We start from the raw sequence: 20,724 nt of genomic DNA, 5'->3' as shown, positions 1-20,724 counted from the left end.
CCTTGACCTGAACCCCAGGTACCCTCTAACCTATTTTATCTCTACAAATGGGCCTATCGTAGACATTTCATATAAATGGAATCATATCATTCTTGTCCTTTTGTGTCTGGCTTATTTCACTTAGCATAATGTTTCCAGGATTCACCCCGGCTATAGCCTGTATCAGAGCTTCATTTCTTTTTATGGCTGACTACTATTCCATTGTGAATAGATATCACATTTTGTTTATCCATTCATCTGTGATGGATACTTGGGTTGTTCCCACTTTGGGGCTATTGTGAATAACGCTGCTGTGAATATTAGCTTATAAGCATCTGTTTGAGTCCCTCTTTTCAATTCTTTTTTTTTTTTTTAAGATTTTATTTCTTTATTTTGAGAGACAGAGAAAGAGTTTTTTTGTTTTTGTTTTAAAGATCCTGTTTTTAATTCTTTTGGGTGCATAGCTAGGAGTGGAATTGCTGGATCATATGGTAATCCTGTTTAACTTTTTGAGGAACCACCAAACTGTTTTCTGTAGTGGCTGCACCATTTGACATTCTTACTGGCAATGTTCCTATTCTCCACATCCTTGCCAACACGTACTGTCCTTTTTTTTTAAAAGAAATTATTATAGCCATCCTAGTGGGTATGAATGAATGAAATCTGATTGTGGTTTTGATTTGCATTTTCTTAATGACTAATGATATTGATATGCCTTTGGCCATTTGTACATCTCTCTGGAGAAATGTATATTCATGTCCATTGTGTAATTTTGAATTCGATGGTTTATTTGCTGTTGTTTTCAAAACAGAACCAGAAGAATATTGAATTTGAAGGAATAAATATTCTAAGCCTGCAAAAGGAGAGAGAAGCCAGAATCAAACACATTGCTGTCTCTAAGTGGCTAAGAACAACAGTTACGAATGCTTTATAAATGCAGCTTCAGCCGCCTACTCTCCACACTCAACACATTCATGGCCAAATCTTCTGCTATAAATATGCCAAAACCAGATAGAGAACTATAAGCCCTGTTAGCTCATGGAGTCCTTCTGATGCTAAGGGGAAGAAAAAATCTATTAAAAGGAAGATGAGCCTTGGCTCCAGAGAAATGTTTTCTAAATCACAACCACCAGAACTGGGACAGGTTTGAATCTCAAGGTGCCTCCCAGGGAAGGATTATCATAGCATTGGTTCAGTTTTTCCGTGCAACTTTCTCTCAGACTGGGGAACAGAGTCTTTAAAAGCCATAGCAAGGGCGCCTGGGTGGCTCAGTCATTAAATGTCTGCCTTCAGCTCAGGGCGTGATCCCGGCGTTCTGGGATTGAGCCCGTGTCAGGCTCCTCCGCTGGGAGCCTGCTTCTTCCTCTCCCACTCCCCCTGCTTGTGTTCCCTCTCTCGCTGCCTGTCTCTCTCTCTGTCAAATAAATAAAATCTTAAAAAAAAAAAAAAAAGGCCATAGCAAATCATTAGTATCTACTTTATTTTCTTTCCTCAGGCTGCCTTTTCACTAGGAAAAATAAGTATACTTTCTCAAATATACAGTTAAACCAAAACTTGATCCTTTCTAACTGAGTCAAATGAAGCCCAATTTATTCAAAGAAAATGGAAGCTATTATTGGTCCAGTTCATATGTATGAAAACCCAGTAGCACAGGGCTTTTGTTTTTTATTTTGAAATAAATTAAAAATTATAGAAAAGTTGCAAAAAAAGATTACAGTTCCCTTATACCCAGCTTCCTCTATTGCTCCTGTGATGCCAGTGTACCAGGTAAAGCCCTACATAGAGTGATGCATCTTTCCTTGACTGGTTGTGGGCCTTCTGCAGGAAGTCTGACCCATCTCTTCAAGCTCTTGAGTCCCACCAAGATATTTAAAAATATCTGTATGAATTGAAAGCTGCAGTTAATGGTCGCTCCAAAATGACTGAGATACCAGATGTGGACTTGGATGTAACCAGCATAATCCAAGCCGATGAGCCTACTGCTTTATCAGCCAATGCCTTGACTTAAATTCAGTGCTTGAAAGGGATTATAGGGCATTGAAAGACAAGGGCACTGAAAGATCATGATGAACGCAGACCCCACCTCCCCTTCCTCTTGTGCTGTCGACGCTGCAATGTTACCACTAGAGGGTCCTGTCCGCTGTTCTCATGCATTCAGCAGTCAACAGTGTGCCGGAAAGCCACCTTAAGTACTTTGGCGAGCCAACTAAAAAACAGCCCTATCATGAATATCAGCTGGGTTTTAGTCTAATGTGGAAGAAGGTGCCGAGGATTCAAGTGAAGTTCAGTGTCCAAACGATGTCTTCCATCAAAGGAGAAAGGAACATTGCACATTTTTTCTTCTCTCTGTTGGGCCAAAAGCAGAATGCTGTAAATTTAACCATTGTAGATATCTGGGTAGATAGGAGCTGTTTTTCAGCTTAAAGAGGGAAGCAGTAGGGGTGCCTGGGTAGCTCAGTTGGTTAAGCATCTGCCTTTGGCTCAGGTCCTGGGATCAAGCCCCCATCGGGGGGGTCCCTGCTCAACAGGGAGTCTGCTTCTCCCTCTCCCTCTGACCCTCCTCCCCGCTTGTACTCTCTCTCTTTCTCTCTCTCTGTCTCAAATAAATAAAATCTTTAAAAAAATTTCTTCGAAAACCTAACTGTAGTACAGTTTATAATAACCAAAACCAGGAAATGAAACCAGAAATAATAATATTAACTAATCTATATACTTTATTCAAATTTTGGCAGTTTTCGCACTTATGTTCTTCTGGTTTAGGTTTTCACTTCACATTGCATTTATTCCTCCTTAGTCTCCTCCAACCTGAGATAGTTTCTCAATCTTTGTCTTTCATGACCTTGACACTTTTGAAGAATACTAGCAGTGATTTTGTAGAATGTCCCTAAATTTGAATTTGCCTTATATTTTCTCATGATTAGACTGAGGTTATGTATCTTAGGCAACAGAAATGATCTTGTGTCCTCTCAGCTCTTCATGTCAGAAGATACGTGCGTTGTTACTGGTGATTTAATTTCAATCACTTGGTTAAGGTGGTGTCTGCCAGGCTTCTCCACTGTAAAGTTATTATCTTTCCTATTGTAATTAATGAATATCCTATGGGGAGATACTTTGACACTTTCTAAATACCCTGTCTCTTCCTTCCTCCCTCCCTCCCTCCCTTCCATTTATTTTTTTTAGAGAAAGCGGGAAGGGCAGGGGAGGGGCAGAGGGAGAGAGAAAAAGACTCTTCAGCTGAGCGTGGAGCACAACATGGGGTTCTATCTCACCACCCTGAGATCACGACCTGAGCCCAAATCAAGAGTCAGACACTTAACCAACTGAGCCACCCAGGTGCCCCTAAATATCCTGTTTCTTATAGTACTTTAGCCCACTAATTTTAGCATTGATCAGTGGTTCTTGCCTGTGACAGTTATTACTGTGTTGTGTGCCTAATAGTGACTTCCGTTTCCATCATTCCTTCTCTATCTATTAATTAAAAGGAATTCCATAAGGAAGAATTGTCCTTTCTCACCCATTTACGTATCAGTATGGGCTTAGGAATATTTTTCTTCTCATATTCTAGATGTGGCCACTGGGACTCCTTTACATTGGCTCTCGTGCACTTGTGACATATACCCCGCATCATTTTTGACTACTTCTTTACTGTCAGTTACCACAGGATGCTGCAGGCTCATGTTTTATTTTTCCTGCCCTGATTCAGGAACCAACCATAAATACCAGGGAGCTTTGCTTCCTTTTATTGTAGGAATGGTATTTAGAAAAACAAGATCTTGACACTAGATAGGCTGATTGCTACTGGAGTATCATTGTTTTTAGGCCCTTTCAGCAGACAGGTCTAGAAAATACCTGTATAAATACTAACCCACACATGCACACATACCTCTTTATTGCCAGGAGCACAGGTGTTTTTTAAAACTCAGCCAAGCTAAAGAAAAATGCCAATGATGTTCTGTGTTTTGGCAGTGAGTTTGAAGAGGGATTTTTATTTAGTATGACCAGCTGCAGTCATCTGGTGTTACTGCATATGGTACTAAATGTGAAGTTCTAGGCTTCTGTATCCTTATGCAGAACTTTCCCTCATTCATTAACCATGTATTTATTAAGCATCTACTAGATGCCAGGCTCCGTGCTCATTAATGTAAAAGACAAAATACCATACCTTCAGGGAGCTTACATGCTAATGGGAGAAAGAGTAAATAAACATATAGACAAAACAGTTTATAGATTTTGATAAGTGCTGTGAAAAAACTAAGTATGGTTCTATAGTTAGAAATAATAAGGCTTCCAGAACAGAACACTTGAGATAAGATGATCAGCTAAGGAATGTCTGGGAAGACTTGAAGGACTGAAGTGTGGGGAGCAGCTGTGGGCAAAGGGCAGTGGAAAGAAACATTCTGAGCATAAGCAAAAGATCTGAGGTTAAAAAGAAAATTAAAAAAAAAAGCTTGGGTGTTCTAAGAACTAGTTCCCCTCTTTGTCAGTTAAAAGTTAAGAAACACCCAGTTCAGAAATGGTCAAAGGACTTGAATAAACATTTCTGCAGAGAAGATATGCAAATGTCCAATAGGCACATGAAACATCATCATTAGTCATTAGGGAACTGCAAATCAAAACCACAATCAGATACCATTCATACCCACAAGGATGACTATAACAATTTAAAAAAAAAATACACGTTGGCAAGGATGTGGAGAAATAGGAACATTGCCAGTAAGAATGTCAAACGGTGCAGTCACTACAGAAAACAGTTTGGTGGTTCCTCAAAAAGTTAAACAGGGGGCGCCTGGGTGGCTTAGTTGGTTAAGCGTCTGCCTTCGGCTCAGGTCATGATCTCAGGGTCCTGGGATCGAGCCCCACGTCGGGCTCTCTGCTCAACAGGGAGCCTGCTTCTCCCTCTCCATGTGCCTCCCCCGCCCCCTGTCAAATAAATAAATAAAAAATCTTTAAAAAAAATTAAACAGGATTACCATATGATCCAGCAGTTCCACTCCTAGCTGTGCACCCAAAAGAATTGAAAACAGGATCTTTAAAACAAAAACAAAAAAACTCGTTCTCTGTCTCTCAAAATAAATAAAATCTTAAAAAAAAAAAAAAAGAATTGAAAAGAGGGACTCAAACAGATGCTTATAAGCTAATATTCACAGCAGCGTTATTCACAATAGCCCAGTGGGAACAACCCAAGTATCCATCACAGATGAATGGATAAACAAAATGTGATATCTATTCACAATGGAATAGTAGTCAGCCATAAAAAGAAATGAAGTTCTGATACAGGCTATAGCTGGGGTGAATCCTGGAAACATTATGCTAAGTGAAATAAGCAGACACAAAAGGACAAGAATGATATGATTCCATTTATATGAAATGTCTACAATAAGCCCATTTGTAGAGACAAAATAGGTTAGAGGGTACCTGGGGTTCAGGTCAGGGAGAAAGGGGGAGTTATTATTTAATGGGTATAGACTTTTTCTTTGAGGTGATGAGAAAGTTCTAGAAACGGATATACACTTAATGCCACTAATTGTACATTTAAAAATGGTTAAAATGATAAACTTACGTTACATATTTTTTACTATAATTTTTAAGAATATATTTTTAAAAATAACAAAACCTTCATCAAATGTGATCTTTAGTGTCTATTAAAATTAGTCTTACAAATGCCAAGAAAGTTACGGCTTATGTCAGATGAACCAAAAGATCATTGATTTTCATTTTCCCATCTGCATTCTACCTAGGTGTGAGCAATGATATAAAAAAATGTCAGAATCAAAAATATTTTTTCCTTAATCTAATGGTCGATTGCATGGCTCTTTTAATTACCAAGTCTCATCCACTCTTGGTAGAGCTTCTTCCAGGCCTACGCACAGCACAGCCATTTCTCCCCATAGCAGGTGTGAGGCTCTGTGTCTTCCAGTAGTCTCTCAAGATAGAAGAATGTGCCTCAGGAGAATGAAAGATTTCCAGTATAGCTTTAGACGAGCCTATAAGACAGAAATAAAAGAGCTAATTGTAAAGGAGATAATGATATACTTGACATAAAATTTAAAGCTTACGTTTATCAAAATACACCTTCAAAGAAAATGGGTAAAGATATTTACAAGAAAGATACAACTGACCAAGGATTAGTTTCCGGAATATATAACTATTTTTAAATTAATGCAGATCTGTATGAAAAAGTAAGAAAATGAGCAGAAATTAAGAAAATCAATAAAAACCAAAGACCAAAGGCTGATTTTTTTTTTTTAAGATTTTATTTATTGGACAGAGAGAGACACAGTGAGAGAGACAGAGAGGGAACACCAGTGGAGGGAGTGGGAGAGGGAGAAGCAGGCTCCCTGCTGAGCAGGGAGCCTGATGTGGGGCTTGATCCCAGGACCCTGGGATCATGACCTGAGCCGAAGGCAGACGCTTAGCGACTGAGCCACCCAGGTGCCCCAAAAGGCTGATTTTTTGAGAATATCTCTAGGTAGGCTGATCAAGAAGAGGAGGATACATTAATGTCTAATATCAGAAATGACAGACGTGTTGTCACTAGAGTCTACTGATATTTAAAGGTAAAAGAATATCTTGAAAAACTTTATGCCAGTAACTTCTACAACATAGACGAAAGAGACAGTTTGAATGATACAGACTATGAAAACTCTCAAGAAAAAGTTGAGACTCTGAATAGCGCTATCAAGTAAGTTGAGATTGGAGTTTAAAGCATTCTAGTGAAGAAAACTCCAGGCCCACACAGCTTCACTGATGAATTCAACGAAATATTTAAGAAAGAAATACTTAGAGTAGTTCTACAGAAACTCTGCCAAAAAAATTAAAGAGTATGTCCCAACTCATTCTGCAAGGCCACTACGGGAAAATAAATGGACCTCATGAATCTAGATGTAAAAATTTTGAATAAAATTTTAGTTGATTGAGTCCAGCAATATTCTAAAAGGACAATACATCATTACCAGGTAGGGTTTATCTGAGTAATGCAGGGTAGGTTTAACATTCAAAGGTTAAATGGAATTTCCATTTTAATAATTTAAAAAAAGAAAAACCATCTACAAGCAGATTCAGAAAAAGCATTCGACAGTGTCCAACATCTATTTTTTTTTTTTTTTAAGATTATTTATTTGAGAAGAGGGCTGGGAGAGGGGCAAAAGGAGAGGGAGAAGCAGGCTGCCCACTGAGCAGGGAGCCTGATGTGAGGCTTGATCCCAGGACCCTGGCACCCCCATGATCATGACCCGAGCTGAAGCAGACGCTTAACTGACTGAGCCACCCAGGCGCCCTTCCAACATCCATTCTTGCTTGATAACACAAGAGCAGCAAACTAGGAATAGAAGGACAGTTCCTCAGCCTGACTGAGGGCATCTATAAAAAACCTCCAGTCAGTATCATAACGACAAAACCGTTGCTTTGCCCCCCTAAGATCAGGAATGAGGCTGTCCACTTCTAGTCAACATTTTACTGGAGGCTCTGGCCACTGTGGTTAGGCCAGATGGTGAAATAATAAAATGCATTCCAATTGGAAAGGAAGAAGTAGAACTGTATTTAGAGCCTACATAGAATTTTGTCTCAGTCAGGTGTTAGAGCAGAATGAAGTTCTGCAAAGGACTCAGAATTGACCTCCTGAACACCCTTTCTTAGAAAGTTACTTGAAGATGTCTTCCACTCGAGCAAGGAGTAAACCAAGAGTGGGGAGAAGTAGAAGACCACCGAAGGAGCGACCCTCACCCTGGTCAGCATGACAGCTGTGTGGCAGGCCTCGGCCTCTAGGTCAGAGCACGAGGGGCAGGCCAGGAGACCGAGAAGATTGCAGACCAGAGGGCATTCAGGCCAGAACAGTTAAGGTGCTAGTGAAGACAAAGAGGAGGTTACAGAGGTGAATAACTGCAGGAGAGGCAGCCATCTCTGTAAAGCAGCCAGGGTGCAGGGGTGAGGCCGCCTGAAGTGCAGCATACATTGAGCAGTGTAGTGGGAATGCAAGAAAAAAGAATCAATTTCGTGTTTCAGGAATTTTTTCTAAAAGGGCCCTGCGAGTGAGTCAGTGCCTTTCTGGAGAAGGAAATGGGCCAAAGAGAGGGATATTCTTGGTCTGGCATATTGACTTATTTATAAATGCTTCTCACTTATGTTCAGATTATAGAGCCAATTTTGTTCACAAAGTGTGAAAGGAGAAATGTAGCTGACAGAAGGTTGGATGTGGAAGTTAGATGATGGGTAGCCTGGACTTTTTTTTTTTTAAGATTTTATTTATTTATTTGACAGAGACCGCAAGAGAGGGAACACAAGCAAGGGGAGTGTGAGAGGGAGAAGCAGGCTTCCCGCCGAGCAGGGAGCCCAATGCAGGGCTCGATCCCAGGACCCTGGGATCATGACCCGAGCCAAAGGCAGACGCTTAACGGCTGAGCCACCCAGGCGCCCCTATCATTTTTTTGTTTTAATTAATTTTTTTTTATTTATATGAGAGAGAATACAAGTGGGATGGAGGGGGAGTGCGAGAGGGACAAGCAGACTCCCTGCTGGGTGGGGAGCCCAATGTGGGGCTCAATCCCAGGACCCCGATACCATAATTTGATCTGATGTCAGATGCTTAACCGACTGAGCCACCCAGGTGCCCCTGGGCTTTGCTTTGCTTCTTTTCTCTTTTTTCTTTTCTTCTTCTTTTTCTCTTTTCTTTTTTCCTTCCTTCCTTCCTCCCTTTCCTCCCCTCCCCTCCCTTCCAATTCCTTCCTTCTTTTTTCTTCCTTTCTTTCCTTTCTTTAAAAAAAACGCCTTGGGCTAGGTTTGTAGATATCGTGTCTTAACTCCTTTGGTAACGATTCAGAACAAACTACAAACAACTTGTTTGATAAAAAATGGACACAATAAACTGTTTTGCCTGAGTATAGCACAACGAATAGAAAGGTGTCTCAAGTTAGGAGTGCCGGTGGTTTGGTGAGGCAGAAGTTCTCTCTGGTGAGGTTAGACTAGCCTGATGCTCAGTGTGGGCAGACAACTTATTTTGGGGACTGTTTTGCAGGGAGAAGTCTTAATGTCTCTCCAGGTGGCACTGCCAGGCAGAAGGAAACAGATCGAGACGCCAGCATAGGAAATGGCAGTATCATAGAGCAGTTAAATAAGGAGAGGGTTAAGTCCTGTCAGGTGTGGGTGTCTCCAGTGCACACAGTTCTGAATGGTACAGAAGTCAGTCATTAGAAGGGCCGGGGCTAGAGAAGGGACCAGGAAATCCATACATATCAAAGGTTAAGTAGCAGACTTTGAGTTGGGGTGAGTGGTCAGCTGTGTTCTGGAAAGGTGTCTGTTGGTCATTGTTCCTACATTGATCTTCAGTTGGTTCAGGACAGGTGACGTGCTGTGGGACAGCAAGTCCCAGCGGTCTGTGCTGCGCAGACCCAGCCTGTTGGGGCATTTGTTGACTAGCTGCCTTTTTTTTTCAACAGGCGTGGTGTCTGTCTGTTTTGAGGGAGACAGTGATGGTTACATCAACTTGGTGGCCTACCCTTACGTGGAAAGTGAGACTGTGGAGCAGGATGACACACCAGAGCGGGAGCAGCCTCGGCGCAAACACTCCCGCCGGAGCCTGCACCGGTCAGGCAGTGGCAGTGACCACAAGGAGGAGAAAACCAGCCTGTCCCTTGAAACCTCTGAGAGGTAAGGGGGTGGTGCGCAGGGCTGAGGGGGCACATCTGGTCCTGGCAGCACAAACACGGCATCTCTAGAGTCCTGACACACCCTGGAGAAGTAGGGCTCAAGGTTGGGGAAGATGGCTGGTGTTCCTTGGCCACCCACCTGCGCGTGTCTCATCACGCCAGTGACACCGCCTTCTGAGGATGGATGGAGCCGGTCAAGAGAGAGTGAAGCTGTCTCAGTCCTTTGAAGGCAAGGGCTGTCTGGGTGCTCTGTGTTCTCCAGCTTTGTTATGTCTCACATGTGCGGTCGAAATGCCTTGGTCCACGGTGGGGTCCCATCTGCTCTCTGAGCTGTAAGATTGCCTGAGAGCAGTGAGAAGCCATCCATGCTAGTGTTCTTTAAGGATTCTGAAAGAGGTTCTTTGACCTCTCTGAGACTCTGAGATCAGCTCCTAACCCTTTCCCTGCACTTAAAATTTAGTTTATTGCATTGGAAATGATTTTTCTTGTAGATTAGGGAAATAGTCTACAAAGAATTATGTGTCTTGATATTTTATGCAAAAATGAACTGTGCTAGGGCGGCTGTCATCAAAAGGACAGGCAGTAAAAGTGCTGATGGAAATTAGAGAAATTGGAACCCTCTCGAATTGCTGAGGGGAATGTAAAATAGTGCAGCCACCCTGGAACACAGTTACTGTCAGTTCCTTAGAAAGTTAAACCCATCAATTCCACTCCTGGGAGTAGCAGCCTATACTAAGAGAATTGAAAAAATACATTCAGACGCAAAACTTGCAAAGAAATGTTCAGAGTAACATTACTCCTGACAGTCAAACGATGAAAGTAACCCGAGTGTCCATCAGCTGGTGACTGAATAAAAGCTGAGTAGTGTTCAGCGATAAAAAGGAATGGTGCACTCACACGAGCCGCAGTGGGGATGAACCTTGGAAACCTGTGCTAAGTGAAAGAAGTCAGTCACAAAAAACCATATATTATGGGATTCCATTTATAGAAAATGTTTAGAACAGGCAAATGCATGAGACAGAAAGCAGGTTAGTGGGTGCCAGAGACTGAGGGGGAGAGGAGGGCAGAAGTGACTGCTAATGGTGATGGTGTTTGTTTTGGGGGTAATGAAATGTCCTAAAAATTAGATAGTGGTGATATTTTATAACCTTGTAAGTATATATTTTTTAAAAACCCACTGAATTATTTAAAAAAAATTAAAAGTAATGTGAGCTTCCTAGAAGAAAGCAGAATCAAAGTTTTATGATTAGATTACTTATAGAATTTCAGGGCATCTAGCTCGCTTAGTCGGTGGAGTATGTGACTCTTGATCTTGTGATTGTGCGCTCGAGCCCCATGTTGGGTATAGAGATTACTTAAAAAAAATTTTTTTTGGAAGTATACTATTTCACTCAAAAATAAGTTTCAGTGAATAAGATCTGTGACTCAACTTAGTTGGATTTGGGACTTTTCTTAGATGTGGCAGCACATAGGGGCACCTGGGTGGCTCAGTTGTTAAGCAACTGCCTTTGGCTCAGGGCGTGATCCCAGAGTCCTGGGATCCAGCCCCGCATCAGGCTCCCCCACTGCGAGCCTGCTTCTTCCTCTCCCACTCCCCCTGCTTATGTTCCCTCTCTCGCTGGCTGTCTCTCCAGCTCCGTCAAATAAATAAAATCTTAAAAAAAAAAAAAAGATGTGGCAGCACATAGTTTGACATCAGATCACAAGCTGCTCACCCTGGCTCCTGAAGCTGAGCCCAGGGCCTTCCAGCTCTCAGCACTCCCATCGATGGAAGAGGACACTTTGTGTGGAGGAGCACAGAACCCCATGGGACTCTGGCTGAGTGTGTGATGTGTCCTCTCCCGTGTCCTCAGTCAGGGGCCCTATCTAGCCAGATCTGCATCTCTGATGCAAGGAGAGGCCTTCACATCCATTTCTTAGTAAGGAAGGTCTCCAGATGTTCAGTATTATTGTGGAAAATAGACTCTAGTATGCAGAAGCACTTCTTCAGGGCTTCCTTCTCATTGCCCAAGGGGCTTCCTCTTCACTGATGATCGTGGGACCTAAGCTTAGTAACAAGGAATGTTCCCCAAGTCCTCAAGCCCATAGCTGGCATTGATGCCTTTCTCTCAACAGCTCTTTATTTTTTATTATTTTTTTTTAAAAGATTTTATTTATTCATTTGACAGAGATAGAGATAGCCAGCGAGAGAGGGAACACAAGCAGGGGGAGTGGGAGAAGAAGAAGCAGGCTCCCAGCGGGAGGAGCCTGACGTGGGGCTCGATCCGAGAATGCCGGGATCACACCCTGAGCTGAAGGCAGACGCTTAACTACTGAGCCACCCAGGCGCCCCTCAACAGCTCTTTAGAGTGGGCTTTCTTTTGTTCTCCAAAGATACAGAAGTTGCTTCATGAATCATCTGTTGAAAAGCCGGTGTACACAGAATAACATCAAAATCTGCCTGTATCTGAGTTCAGGGCTCTGCTCTGGAAGTGACAGCTCTGTCTGCAGTCCCCAGACCTCTGTTGGGCCTGTTCGCAGAGGCTGTACGTTACCCCCAGGAGTGGAGCTTGCTTTTCACCAGGGCCAGCTACAGCACCAAGGGTTATGCCAAGAGGCACGGGTTCCCTATGTAGGCACAGAGAACTTTATTTGGATTTACTTGGTGGATGAGTAAACCTCGTTTATTTCTCTTCTTTTCTTTTTTCTTTTTTTTTCTTTTCTCTTCTCTTTTCTACTCTTTTCTTTTTTTTAAAGATTTATTTGTCAGAGAGAGAGAGAGAGAAAGTGAGCACAAGCAGGGGGAGCAGCAGGCAGAGGCAGAGGGAGAAGCAGGCTTCCTGCTGAGCAGGGAGCCCGATGCAGGGCTCAATCCCAGGACCCTAGGATCATGACCTGAGCTGAAGGCAGATGCTTAACCGACTGAGCCACCCAGGTGGTCCTGCATTCCTTTTTATTTTTACTTATTTTTAAAAATTGTATTTGTTTATTTGACAGAGAGAGGGGGGCGCCCAAGCAGGGGGAGCAGCAGGTAGAGGCAGAGGGAGAAGCAGGCTCCCCGCTGAGCAGGGAGCCCGATGCCCAGACTCCATCCCAGGACCCTGGGATCATGACCTGAGCCGAAGGCAGACACTTAACCAACTGAGCCACCCGGGCATCCCAACCTCGTTGTTTCTTAAAGGGGATCACAAAAAAGGCATCCATGAATAGCCTTAGCAGTGTCCTCCCCAGAAGAACGTGAGAGTTTCGTCATGCTGAGAGGCATTGGTGGCTCGTTTGCTTCCAGTTAGAGGGAGTGGGAACGTCTGCCTGTGTCTCTCAGCCACATCACCCAGCCTGCGCAGCCACCTGTGGGTGGCGTCCGCATTTCCAGGACACACGAGGCCTGGTGGTTAGCTCAGCTTTGCGTGACGTGGTGTGTGCACAGTCGCAGGAGAGGATGATGGCATTATGGCATTTGATGTCGCTGCAGGTTTGCTCTGCCGTTTCCCGGGCACGTGGCTACACAGGCAGACATACAGTGGCAGCACGTGCTTTCTTGAGATCTTACTAAAAATTCAGTTGTAGATGTGGACACGAACAGGATGGTCACTCATGTTCTTAACAGTGGCAGCCCATGCTCCACCCTGTATTTATTATGTGCAAAACTGTACATCATCGGTTTTTATATTTTTTTAAATTGTAAAGTACATCTATCAGTTTATCATTTTCGCCTTTTCTCGGTGTCTAGTTCAGTCGTATTAAATACATGCACACTGTTGTGCAGCCCTCACTACTGTCCATTTCCAGAACTTTTCATCTCCAGCAGCAGCTCCGTACCTGTGGGGTCGCTCTCCGTTCCCCTCACCCGTCCCTGGCAGACACCGTTCTAATTTCTGTTTCTGTGAATGTGCACTTACCTCACACGAGTGGAATCCCACAGCATTTCTCCTTTTGTGTCTGGCTTATTTCACTTAGCGGGATGTTTTCAGGGTTCATCCAGGTTGTGGCCTGTGTCAGAATGCCCTCCCTTTGTGTTGGTGAGTGCGGCTGCACGGTATGGGTGCGGCACGTTTTGTGTCTCCACTCATGCTCTGATGGGCACTTGGGTTGTTTCCACCCCTTGTTTCTTGTACTGCTGCTGGGAACAGAGTGTCAAGTTTCTGTTTGAGTTCCTGTCTTCAGTTCTTTCAGGTACATACCTGGGAGTGGAATTGCTGGATCATGTGATGATTCTACGTGTAACGTTTTGAGGAACCACCAGGCTTTGTCACCGCAGCCGCAGTGTTTTGCGTTCCCCCCGCAGTGCACGGGGCTCCAGTCCCTGCACGTCCTCTGCGCGCTTGCTGTAGCCGATGTTTATAATAGCCTTCCTAGTGGGTCGGGAGTGCTATCTTCAGCACATAATTTGATGCCAAGAGTTATTTTTGAGACAGTTTTCAGAGACACAAGTATAAACACTACTTATGACTCACTTTTATGCATTCATGCATCTGGGGCCTCTGTGCCACCGTCAGCAGGGGCTGTGGGTGGCAGATGAGACCCGATAGAGGTACCTCCTTCACCCTGTGCACCGGGACCCCAGAGGCTGTCTTGTCTGAGCCCCTCAGCAATGTGTCCTGTTCTTCCTTCTTAGCTCCCAGGAGGCAAAGAGCCCGAAGGTGGAGCTCCACAGCCACTCAGACGTCCCTTTCCAGATGCTGGACGGCAACAGTGGTCTGAGTTCCGAGAAGATCAGCCACAACCCCTGGAGCCTGCGCTGTCACAAGCAGCAGCTGAGCCGCATGCGCTCCGAGTCCAAGGACCGCAAGCTCTACAGTATCCTTGTTACTGCGCCTTCAGCGGTGCCCCTGCTGGGACCACGGGCTGGTCTTGTGTCAGGACACCTTCTAGCACTGTGTCCGAGGCCCTCTCTGTCTAGGAGCCCCTCTTGCTCTCCTCTCCCTTTTTCATAGGCTCTTTGTCCTTCTTTGTTTTATTGACTCGGTTTTTTTCTACCTTTCGGGACTGGCGAGCGTGAAGCTTAAATTTGGCAGTTCAGAAGGGGGCTGTCTGGTAGAACCTTCTGGGACAGTGGAGGTATGTGTATCTGCGGTTAGTATGGTAGCCACTGACCACACCGAGTAACTGAAACGTGCTTGCCGTGACCGAGTTACAGAATTTTACATTTATTTAAATTTAAATTGCCAGATGTGCCTAGTGATTACTGTATTTATCAGTGCATGTCTAGAATCAGGCGTCTGCGTGTGTGTGCACACATACATTTCTCCCCTCCCAGAAGACAATCATTACAAAGTGATACGTGGGGGTTTTTTTGTCCAAGAGAAACACCATACCTGAACAACGTATAGTAAGTAGTCTTTAAGATGGTAAAAGTACAAAAAGTATTGTAAAATGGGAATTCTGATGATCGTTTAGTGTCTGGAGCAGTAGACTGCGAATAACTAATACTTACTGAGAAACTGAGGAGAAATGTGCCGAGCCCTATCTGTTTACTCAGTTTGCAGAACAGTCTCTTGAGGGAGGAAGTGTTAGCGACGCCTGTGTGTAGATGAGGAGATGGAGCGCAGGGGGTTAAGTGCTGTTTCCAGGCCCATGAGTGGCCAAGGCAGGATTCAAGAGCCCATACTCTCCGGCACTGTGAGGTGTTTCTGTAGCCCTTTTTAAGTTTTTTTGTTTTTTTGTTTTTTTTTTTTAAAGATTTTATTTATTTATTCGGCAGAGATAGAGACAGCCAGCGAGAGAGGGAACACAAGCAGGGGGAGTGGGAGAGGAAGAAGCAGGCTCATATCAGAGGAGCCTGATGTGGGATTCGATCCCATAACGCCAGGATCACACCCTGAGCCGAGGGCAGACGCTCAACCGCTATGCCACCCAGGCGCCCCAGCCCTTTTTAAGTTTTATTGCCATTTGTTTATAGGTTATAGCAGGTCATGAAATTAATTAAAGGCCAAATTTAATGGTTTTCTGTAAGCTATTCTTCAAAGAGTTAGGCAGTGTCAGTATGTGCATTGTCAAGCGATTACAACTATCTTACCATCCAAGATCATGGGAGTGCTTCCTCGTCCCCCAGTACGAAATTGAGGTCCAGACTGTGGGCCCCGATGACTTTTGACAGGCATGACGAGCCTATACCTTTATCCAGGATGGTTGCAGCCAGTAGATGTAAACGAGAACATGGGTATAAATGCCAGCTGGCCGGGACTATAGAGGCATTTTAAGGAGAAGGTTCTAGAAGTACCAAGGGATAGGTTTAAATATGTAGTTTACTGGTTTGAAGTTTAGTCAGAAAAAGGCAGGATAGAAGTTTAAATCTACCTTTTTCTAAGATTGCCATTCGGGAATGGTAAACCTGATATCTCATGTTTGTAGTAGTGCTGCAAAGATGTCTTCCTTATTTCTTTTAGGCTTGAGTAGGGCCTCGGTTAACGAATGGTGCCAGGGATGTATACGAATCTGCCAGATCTTCTTCAGTTTGTGTATGCCTACAGGACAGAATAAAATAGAATAAAATAAAAATGATGGCCTCAGCAGATTTATATATATACATATATACACACACACTGCGGAAAATTTTTCAGCCATAAAAAGGAATGAAATTTTGTCACATGCTACATACAAATTGGATAAAACTTGAAAACATTTGCTAAGTGAAACACCAGACACCAAAGGACAAATAGGAAGCGTCTAGAATAGTCATAGAGACAGAAACTAGAATGGTCGTTACCAGTGGCGGGGGCGTGAAGAGGCATGGGAGTTAGTGTGAGGCGGGTGCCGTGTCTGGTTTTTGTTTGGGAAGGTGGAAGAGTTCTGGAGGTGGGTGGTGATGGAGGTGGCACAGTCACTTGAATGTACTCGGTGCCACGGAGCTGCACAGTTCAACGTAGTGAAAATGGCCAATCTTATGTTACATGTATTTCCTACAATAAAAAAATGTTTGAAAAGAATGAGTAAGCCGGTGGTGTGACATCTACTTTCGAGAGTTTGTGAGGTGAATACAGATCACATTAGAAGAGAACGCCCCCTTTTATAGCAAAACGTGGTTGTGCTTTCCTGTGTGGGGCTGATGGTGAATGTGGCTGTTACTCTCCTTGACCACGGCCCAGAGTTCCTCTTGCTCGAGAACGTGGTGCACCACTTCAAGTACCCCTGCGTGTTGGACCTGAAGATGGGCACCCGGCAGCACGGGGATGACGCGTCCGCGGAGAAGGCGGCCCGGCAGATGAGGAAGTGTGAGCAGAGTACGTCAGCTACACTGGGTGTCAGGGTCTGTGGCATGCAGGTGAGTTGACCCTGGTGAGAGCCTCGCTGCTGCTGCCCGCGTGTTTTGGGTGGCCCATGTACCTGCCGGCTCCCCCTGCCAGGTGTCCTCCGGGCCCACAGTGGTCCAGAATCTCCTCCGAGAGGGTGAGTCCCCCACAGGGTGCCGAGTGCGTCCTCATAGGTATGTTCCCTGAGCCCTCCTGGCCTTACCGGTGACCTTAGTCCGGGCTCCAGATCCAGAGCCTCTGTGAGAGCCTGTTGCCTTGACATCGGGACAAGTCAAGCTGGCCGGGAGTACTTCCCAGACGGTGCCTGCCCAGGGCACTTGAAGGTCATCCGACCTCCCTGGTGCTCACCCGCTCTGTCTCCTGGGCTTTCAGGTGTACCAGCTGGACACAGGGCATTACCTCTGCAGGAACAAGTACTATGGCCGCGGGCTCTCCATTGAAGGCTTCCGCAACGCCCTCTATCAGTACCTGCACAACGGCCTGGACCTGAGGCGTGACCTTTTTGAGCCCATCCTGAGCAAACTGCGGGGCCTGAAAGCTGTGCTGGAGCGGCAGGCCTCCTACCGCTTCTACTCCAGCTCCCTGCTTGTCATTTACGATGGCAGGGAGTGCCGGGCAGAGTCCTTCCTGGACCGCCGGGCTGAGATGCATCTCAAGCACCTGGATACAGGGCTCCCTGAGGGGGCACCGCCCTGTGGCCCTAGCACCAGCCCCAGTAGCACCAGCCCCGAGGCCAGCCCCTCCTCTCCACCCAAGGTGGATGTCCGCATGATCGACTTTGCACACAGCACGTTCAAGGGCTTCCGGGATGACCCCACTGTGCATGACGGGCCGGACCGAGGCTATGTGTTCGGCCTAGAGAACCTCATCAGCATCATGGAACAGATGCGGGACGAGAACCAGTAGGCCCGGCCTTGGGCCCCCAGAACCCCTTCTTCTCCACCCGCAGGCAGGGACCATTGCTCTGACTGAACTCGCCATGAGGACACACAGACTTGCTTTTAAAGGGTTATATTTCTCTTTGGTGTAAACTAAAAGAAATGTTTTTAGCTGTAGCCTGGAATCCATATATATAAAGTGAAGGAGGGCACAACACACATCCTCTCAGCCAGGCTCCTTTAGCTCTACGGCTCTGACTGCTGTGTCCAGGCTGACTTAGGTAGGAAGAGGTGCCCCTGGTGGATGGGCTCGGCGGCAGGGACAGGGTGCCCTTGGACATTGGTTTCTCTTGCCTAGGTCTTTGGTGTCTGTGGCTGCAGGGCCCTGCTGGTTTTAGGGTGAAGCCCTGGGCTGGTGCAAGGCCCCTCTGTGCTCACTCATCCCTTGTTCCTCACCAGTAGAGGATTGGGTGCCCATCTGTTGGGGGACTTTCTCGTCTGGTGGCGTGGGCATCAGCCAGCTCTTTAACACATGCCCCCTGGGTACCACAGGGCCAGTCGTACATCGCTGGACCCATCCTTCTTGGTTCTGAACTTGGCATGAGGCTAGATTCATGACTGGGCTGAAGCCAGCTTGTGGCAGAGGACAGGTCCTGGGATCCCCAGGCACTCTTTGGCACCTGAACTTGCTGCTCTTCCTGCCTGCACACCCCAGCCAGCCTTTCTTACCGAGATCCCTTGCCTGAGGAGGCCACTCCTTCTTGCCGCACTGAAGGGGTCCCTGTTCTGTTGCCGAGGAGAGTCAGTGTCCCAGGCAGGCCTCAGGGCCTCTGGTGGCTCTGGCCTAAACAGTATTTGCAGTTCTTGTGCTGTGGGTGGGAGTCTTCTTCCTCTAGCTTGGGCAGCTGTGCTGCCTTTGGATGGGCTGCCCTTCCCAGGGCTCAAGGGCTGTGGTCCGCTCAGGGTGTCACCTTTCCCCAGGCTAAGCTCAAGGCAGCAGCCCATTGTGAGGAGCTCCAGTCTTGTGAGGGAGAGCTTTAAGCTTCTCTGCTTATAGGGACATTGTTTGGGCCTTGGGTGCAGGTGCCCAGATTCTGCTAATGAGTTTTGTCTCATCAGTCCTGGGATCCATCAGTCTGTCCATTTGTCCATCTGTCAGCCCTTGTCTCTTAGGATCTTTTTCCTGGGCTGTAGCCTTGTTCATTAGTAAATAATTGATTTCTGTCATGCTTTCCTCAGCAAAATATTCTTTCCCGTTTCTGAAGTAAGCTTTTGCCCCTGGCCCTGTTGTCAGCAGGTGCTACCTTTTTACAAAGAACTGGTAGCGAATGAATTGTAGATGTTTCCCGGATGGCCCAGCACCTTCTCTGTGGGCCTGGCGTGTAAGCCCTGCTGAGCGCTGACAGTGGTACAGTGGAGGCCCAAGGGGTGACCTTTCTGGTGGTTTTAATCATTTTTGCCACCAGCCCTTAATGGCACAGAGACCTGCCACCTCGGACATGTGGCCAAGAGGTGACATTGCACTCACCTAGTCATTGCCAAGGTTAGTTCCCTCATCTCTGAGCCTAGGGCCACTGTTATTGTCACTTTTGGCGTGTCCTTGTTTGGGCATTAAAGGTAAGCCTGCCAGCCTGAGAGACCTTGGAACTGGTGGACTACTTTCCTAGTCCTTAGAGATGCAGCTTCACACATTTTAAACGGGCTCCTTGATGGATCCCATCTCTCTCTCGGCCCTCTGATCCTGGTGCCAGTGGTGGGCAGGTTCCCATTCCTTGGGGCTGGGAGGGACAGCTTGCCTGTTTCTGGTCAGTAACAACCATCTTTCCTGTCCCATTCTGTGGCTTCAGCCATAGGGGTAGTAGCTTTTCGTTAGTGTAGACCGTCATTTCCTGGCAGGGCAGAGGCTAAGGCAAAGAGTCAGGGTCCCCTTGGGGCCCCCTTTAGTTGAACCTCTCCAGCCTGGGGATGTGCTGTGCCTCCTGAGTTCCTATATTTTGGGAGCAGATGCTGCCCCGTTCTCTTCATAGTGAGAGACTGTACCCACTATCTTCAGTGTTTTCCTGGCACTAAAAAGAGCAGAAGGGCCTGGGATTTGCTGCTGCTTCATCAGGGCAGGACCCCTCTTTTCAGCACTTTTGACACTTGGAGACCCAGCTCTGTCATCTGGTGGATGGTGGTGGGCACGTGTGTGCACACACGTTCTCCGCCTCTACTTTCTCCCTGCTCCTTGCCAGAGAGCCCTGTCCCTGCCAGGCCCTCCCTGCCTTCCCAAACCCCAACTTGGGACCAAAGTGCAACGCGGGATCACGGGTTGGGGCGCTCAAGTGACCCCTCTCTCTAGTGCTTCCCTGGGCCAAGTCGACACCAGCCCCCTGGGCTAGGGGGGATGGGACCGGCGGTGCTTAACGAGGAAGGGGACCAGTGTAGCAACTTGCCAGGGACCCCACCCCTCCCTCACACTGGGGCCTGTGCAGTGGGTGTGGGGGTTTCCCGAGGGGCCAAAGGCCTGGTCTAATTCTGTAGCCGCTGCTCGCTCGCGCACATCTGGCCACGTGCACACTCCCTAAGATGCAGATTGCTTGGAACATTAAAGCTGTTCAATTTGGTTTTGTTTTTGCCGATTAAAAAAAAAAAGTTTTAATGAGGAAAAAAATTGGAGCACCCTGGGAAGGACCTGGTTCCTTTGCTTCTCGGGGAACTGTGAGGCCTCGCCTCTAGGAATGGCTCTCTGCTCTACTTTCCTGGAAGCCGCCTAAACCTGCCCACACCGTCCGAGCTCCTGCGCCCCCTTCCACTCTCGGCTCCGGCCGCGGCTGGGCCAGCTGCGTCTCCTCTGGACCTTGCGTGCGGGGGAGGGGTGCTCGGGCCTTGGGCCGGTCGCCCCTTTCTGTACACCTAGCGCTGCCCGCCCCGCTTGTGTCTAAGGTCGTGTATGTCAAAATAAAGCCGCTAGAAACTGAGGTGTGTCCGCTTCTTTGCTGTCCCGCGGCTTCCAGG

General features: G+C 46.3%; 1 protein-coding gene and 1 pseudogene across 3 annotated transcripts in view; both read left to right on the top strand.

Moving 5' to 3' along the window:
* Nucleotides 1-20,687, top strand: part of IP6K1 (inositol hexakisphosphate kinase 1) — a 58,975-nt gene extending 38,288 nt beyond the window's left edge. For all 3 annotated transcript variants that reach the window (XM_034658337.1, XM_002920537.4, XM_011226635.3), the window contains exons 3-6: nucleotides 9,411-9,621; nucleotides 14,215-14,396; nucleotides 16,685-16,860; nucleotides 17,222-20,687. In XM_034658337.1, coding sequence (XP_034514228.1) covers nucleotides 9,411-9,621; nucleotides 14,215-14,396; nucleotides 16,685-16,860; nucleotides 17,222-17,755 — 1,103 coding nt within the window. In that variant the 3' untranslated portion in view covers nucleotides 17,756-20,687. The remainder of the gene's footprint in view (nucleotides 1-9,410; nucleotides 9,622-14,214; nucleotides 14,397-16,684; nucleotides 16,861-17,221) is intronic.
* On the top strand, nucleotides 1,391-4,824 carry LOC117801896 (annotated as a pseudogene).
* Nucleotides 20,688-20,724: the final 37 nt, after the last annotated feature.

Source organism: Ailuropoda melanoleuca, chromosome 4 (assembly GCF_002007445.2).
Source record: "Ailuropoda melanoleuca isolate Jingjing chromosome 4, ASM200744v2, whole genome shotgun sequence".
Taxonomy (NCBI): domain Eukaryota; kingdom Metazoa; phylum Chordata; class Mammalia; order Carnivora; family Ursidae; genus Ailuropoda; species Ailuropoda melanoleuca.
Note: the sequence above shows the minus strand (reverse complement) of the source record. Positions and strands in the feature narration are given on the sequence as shown.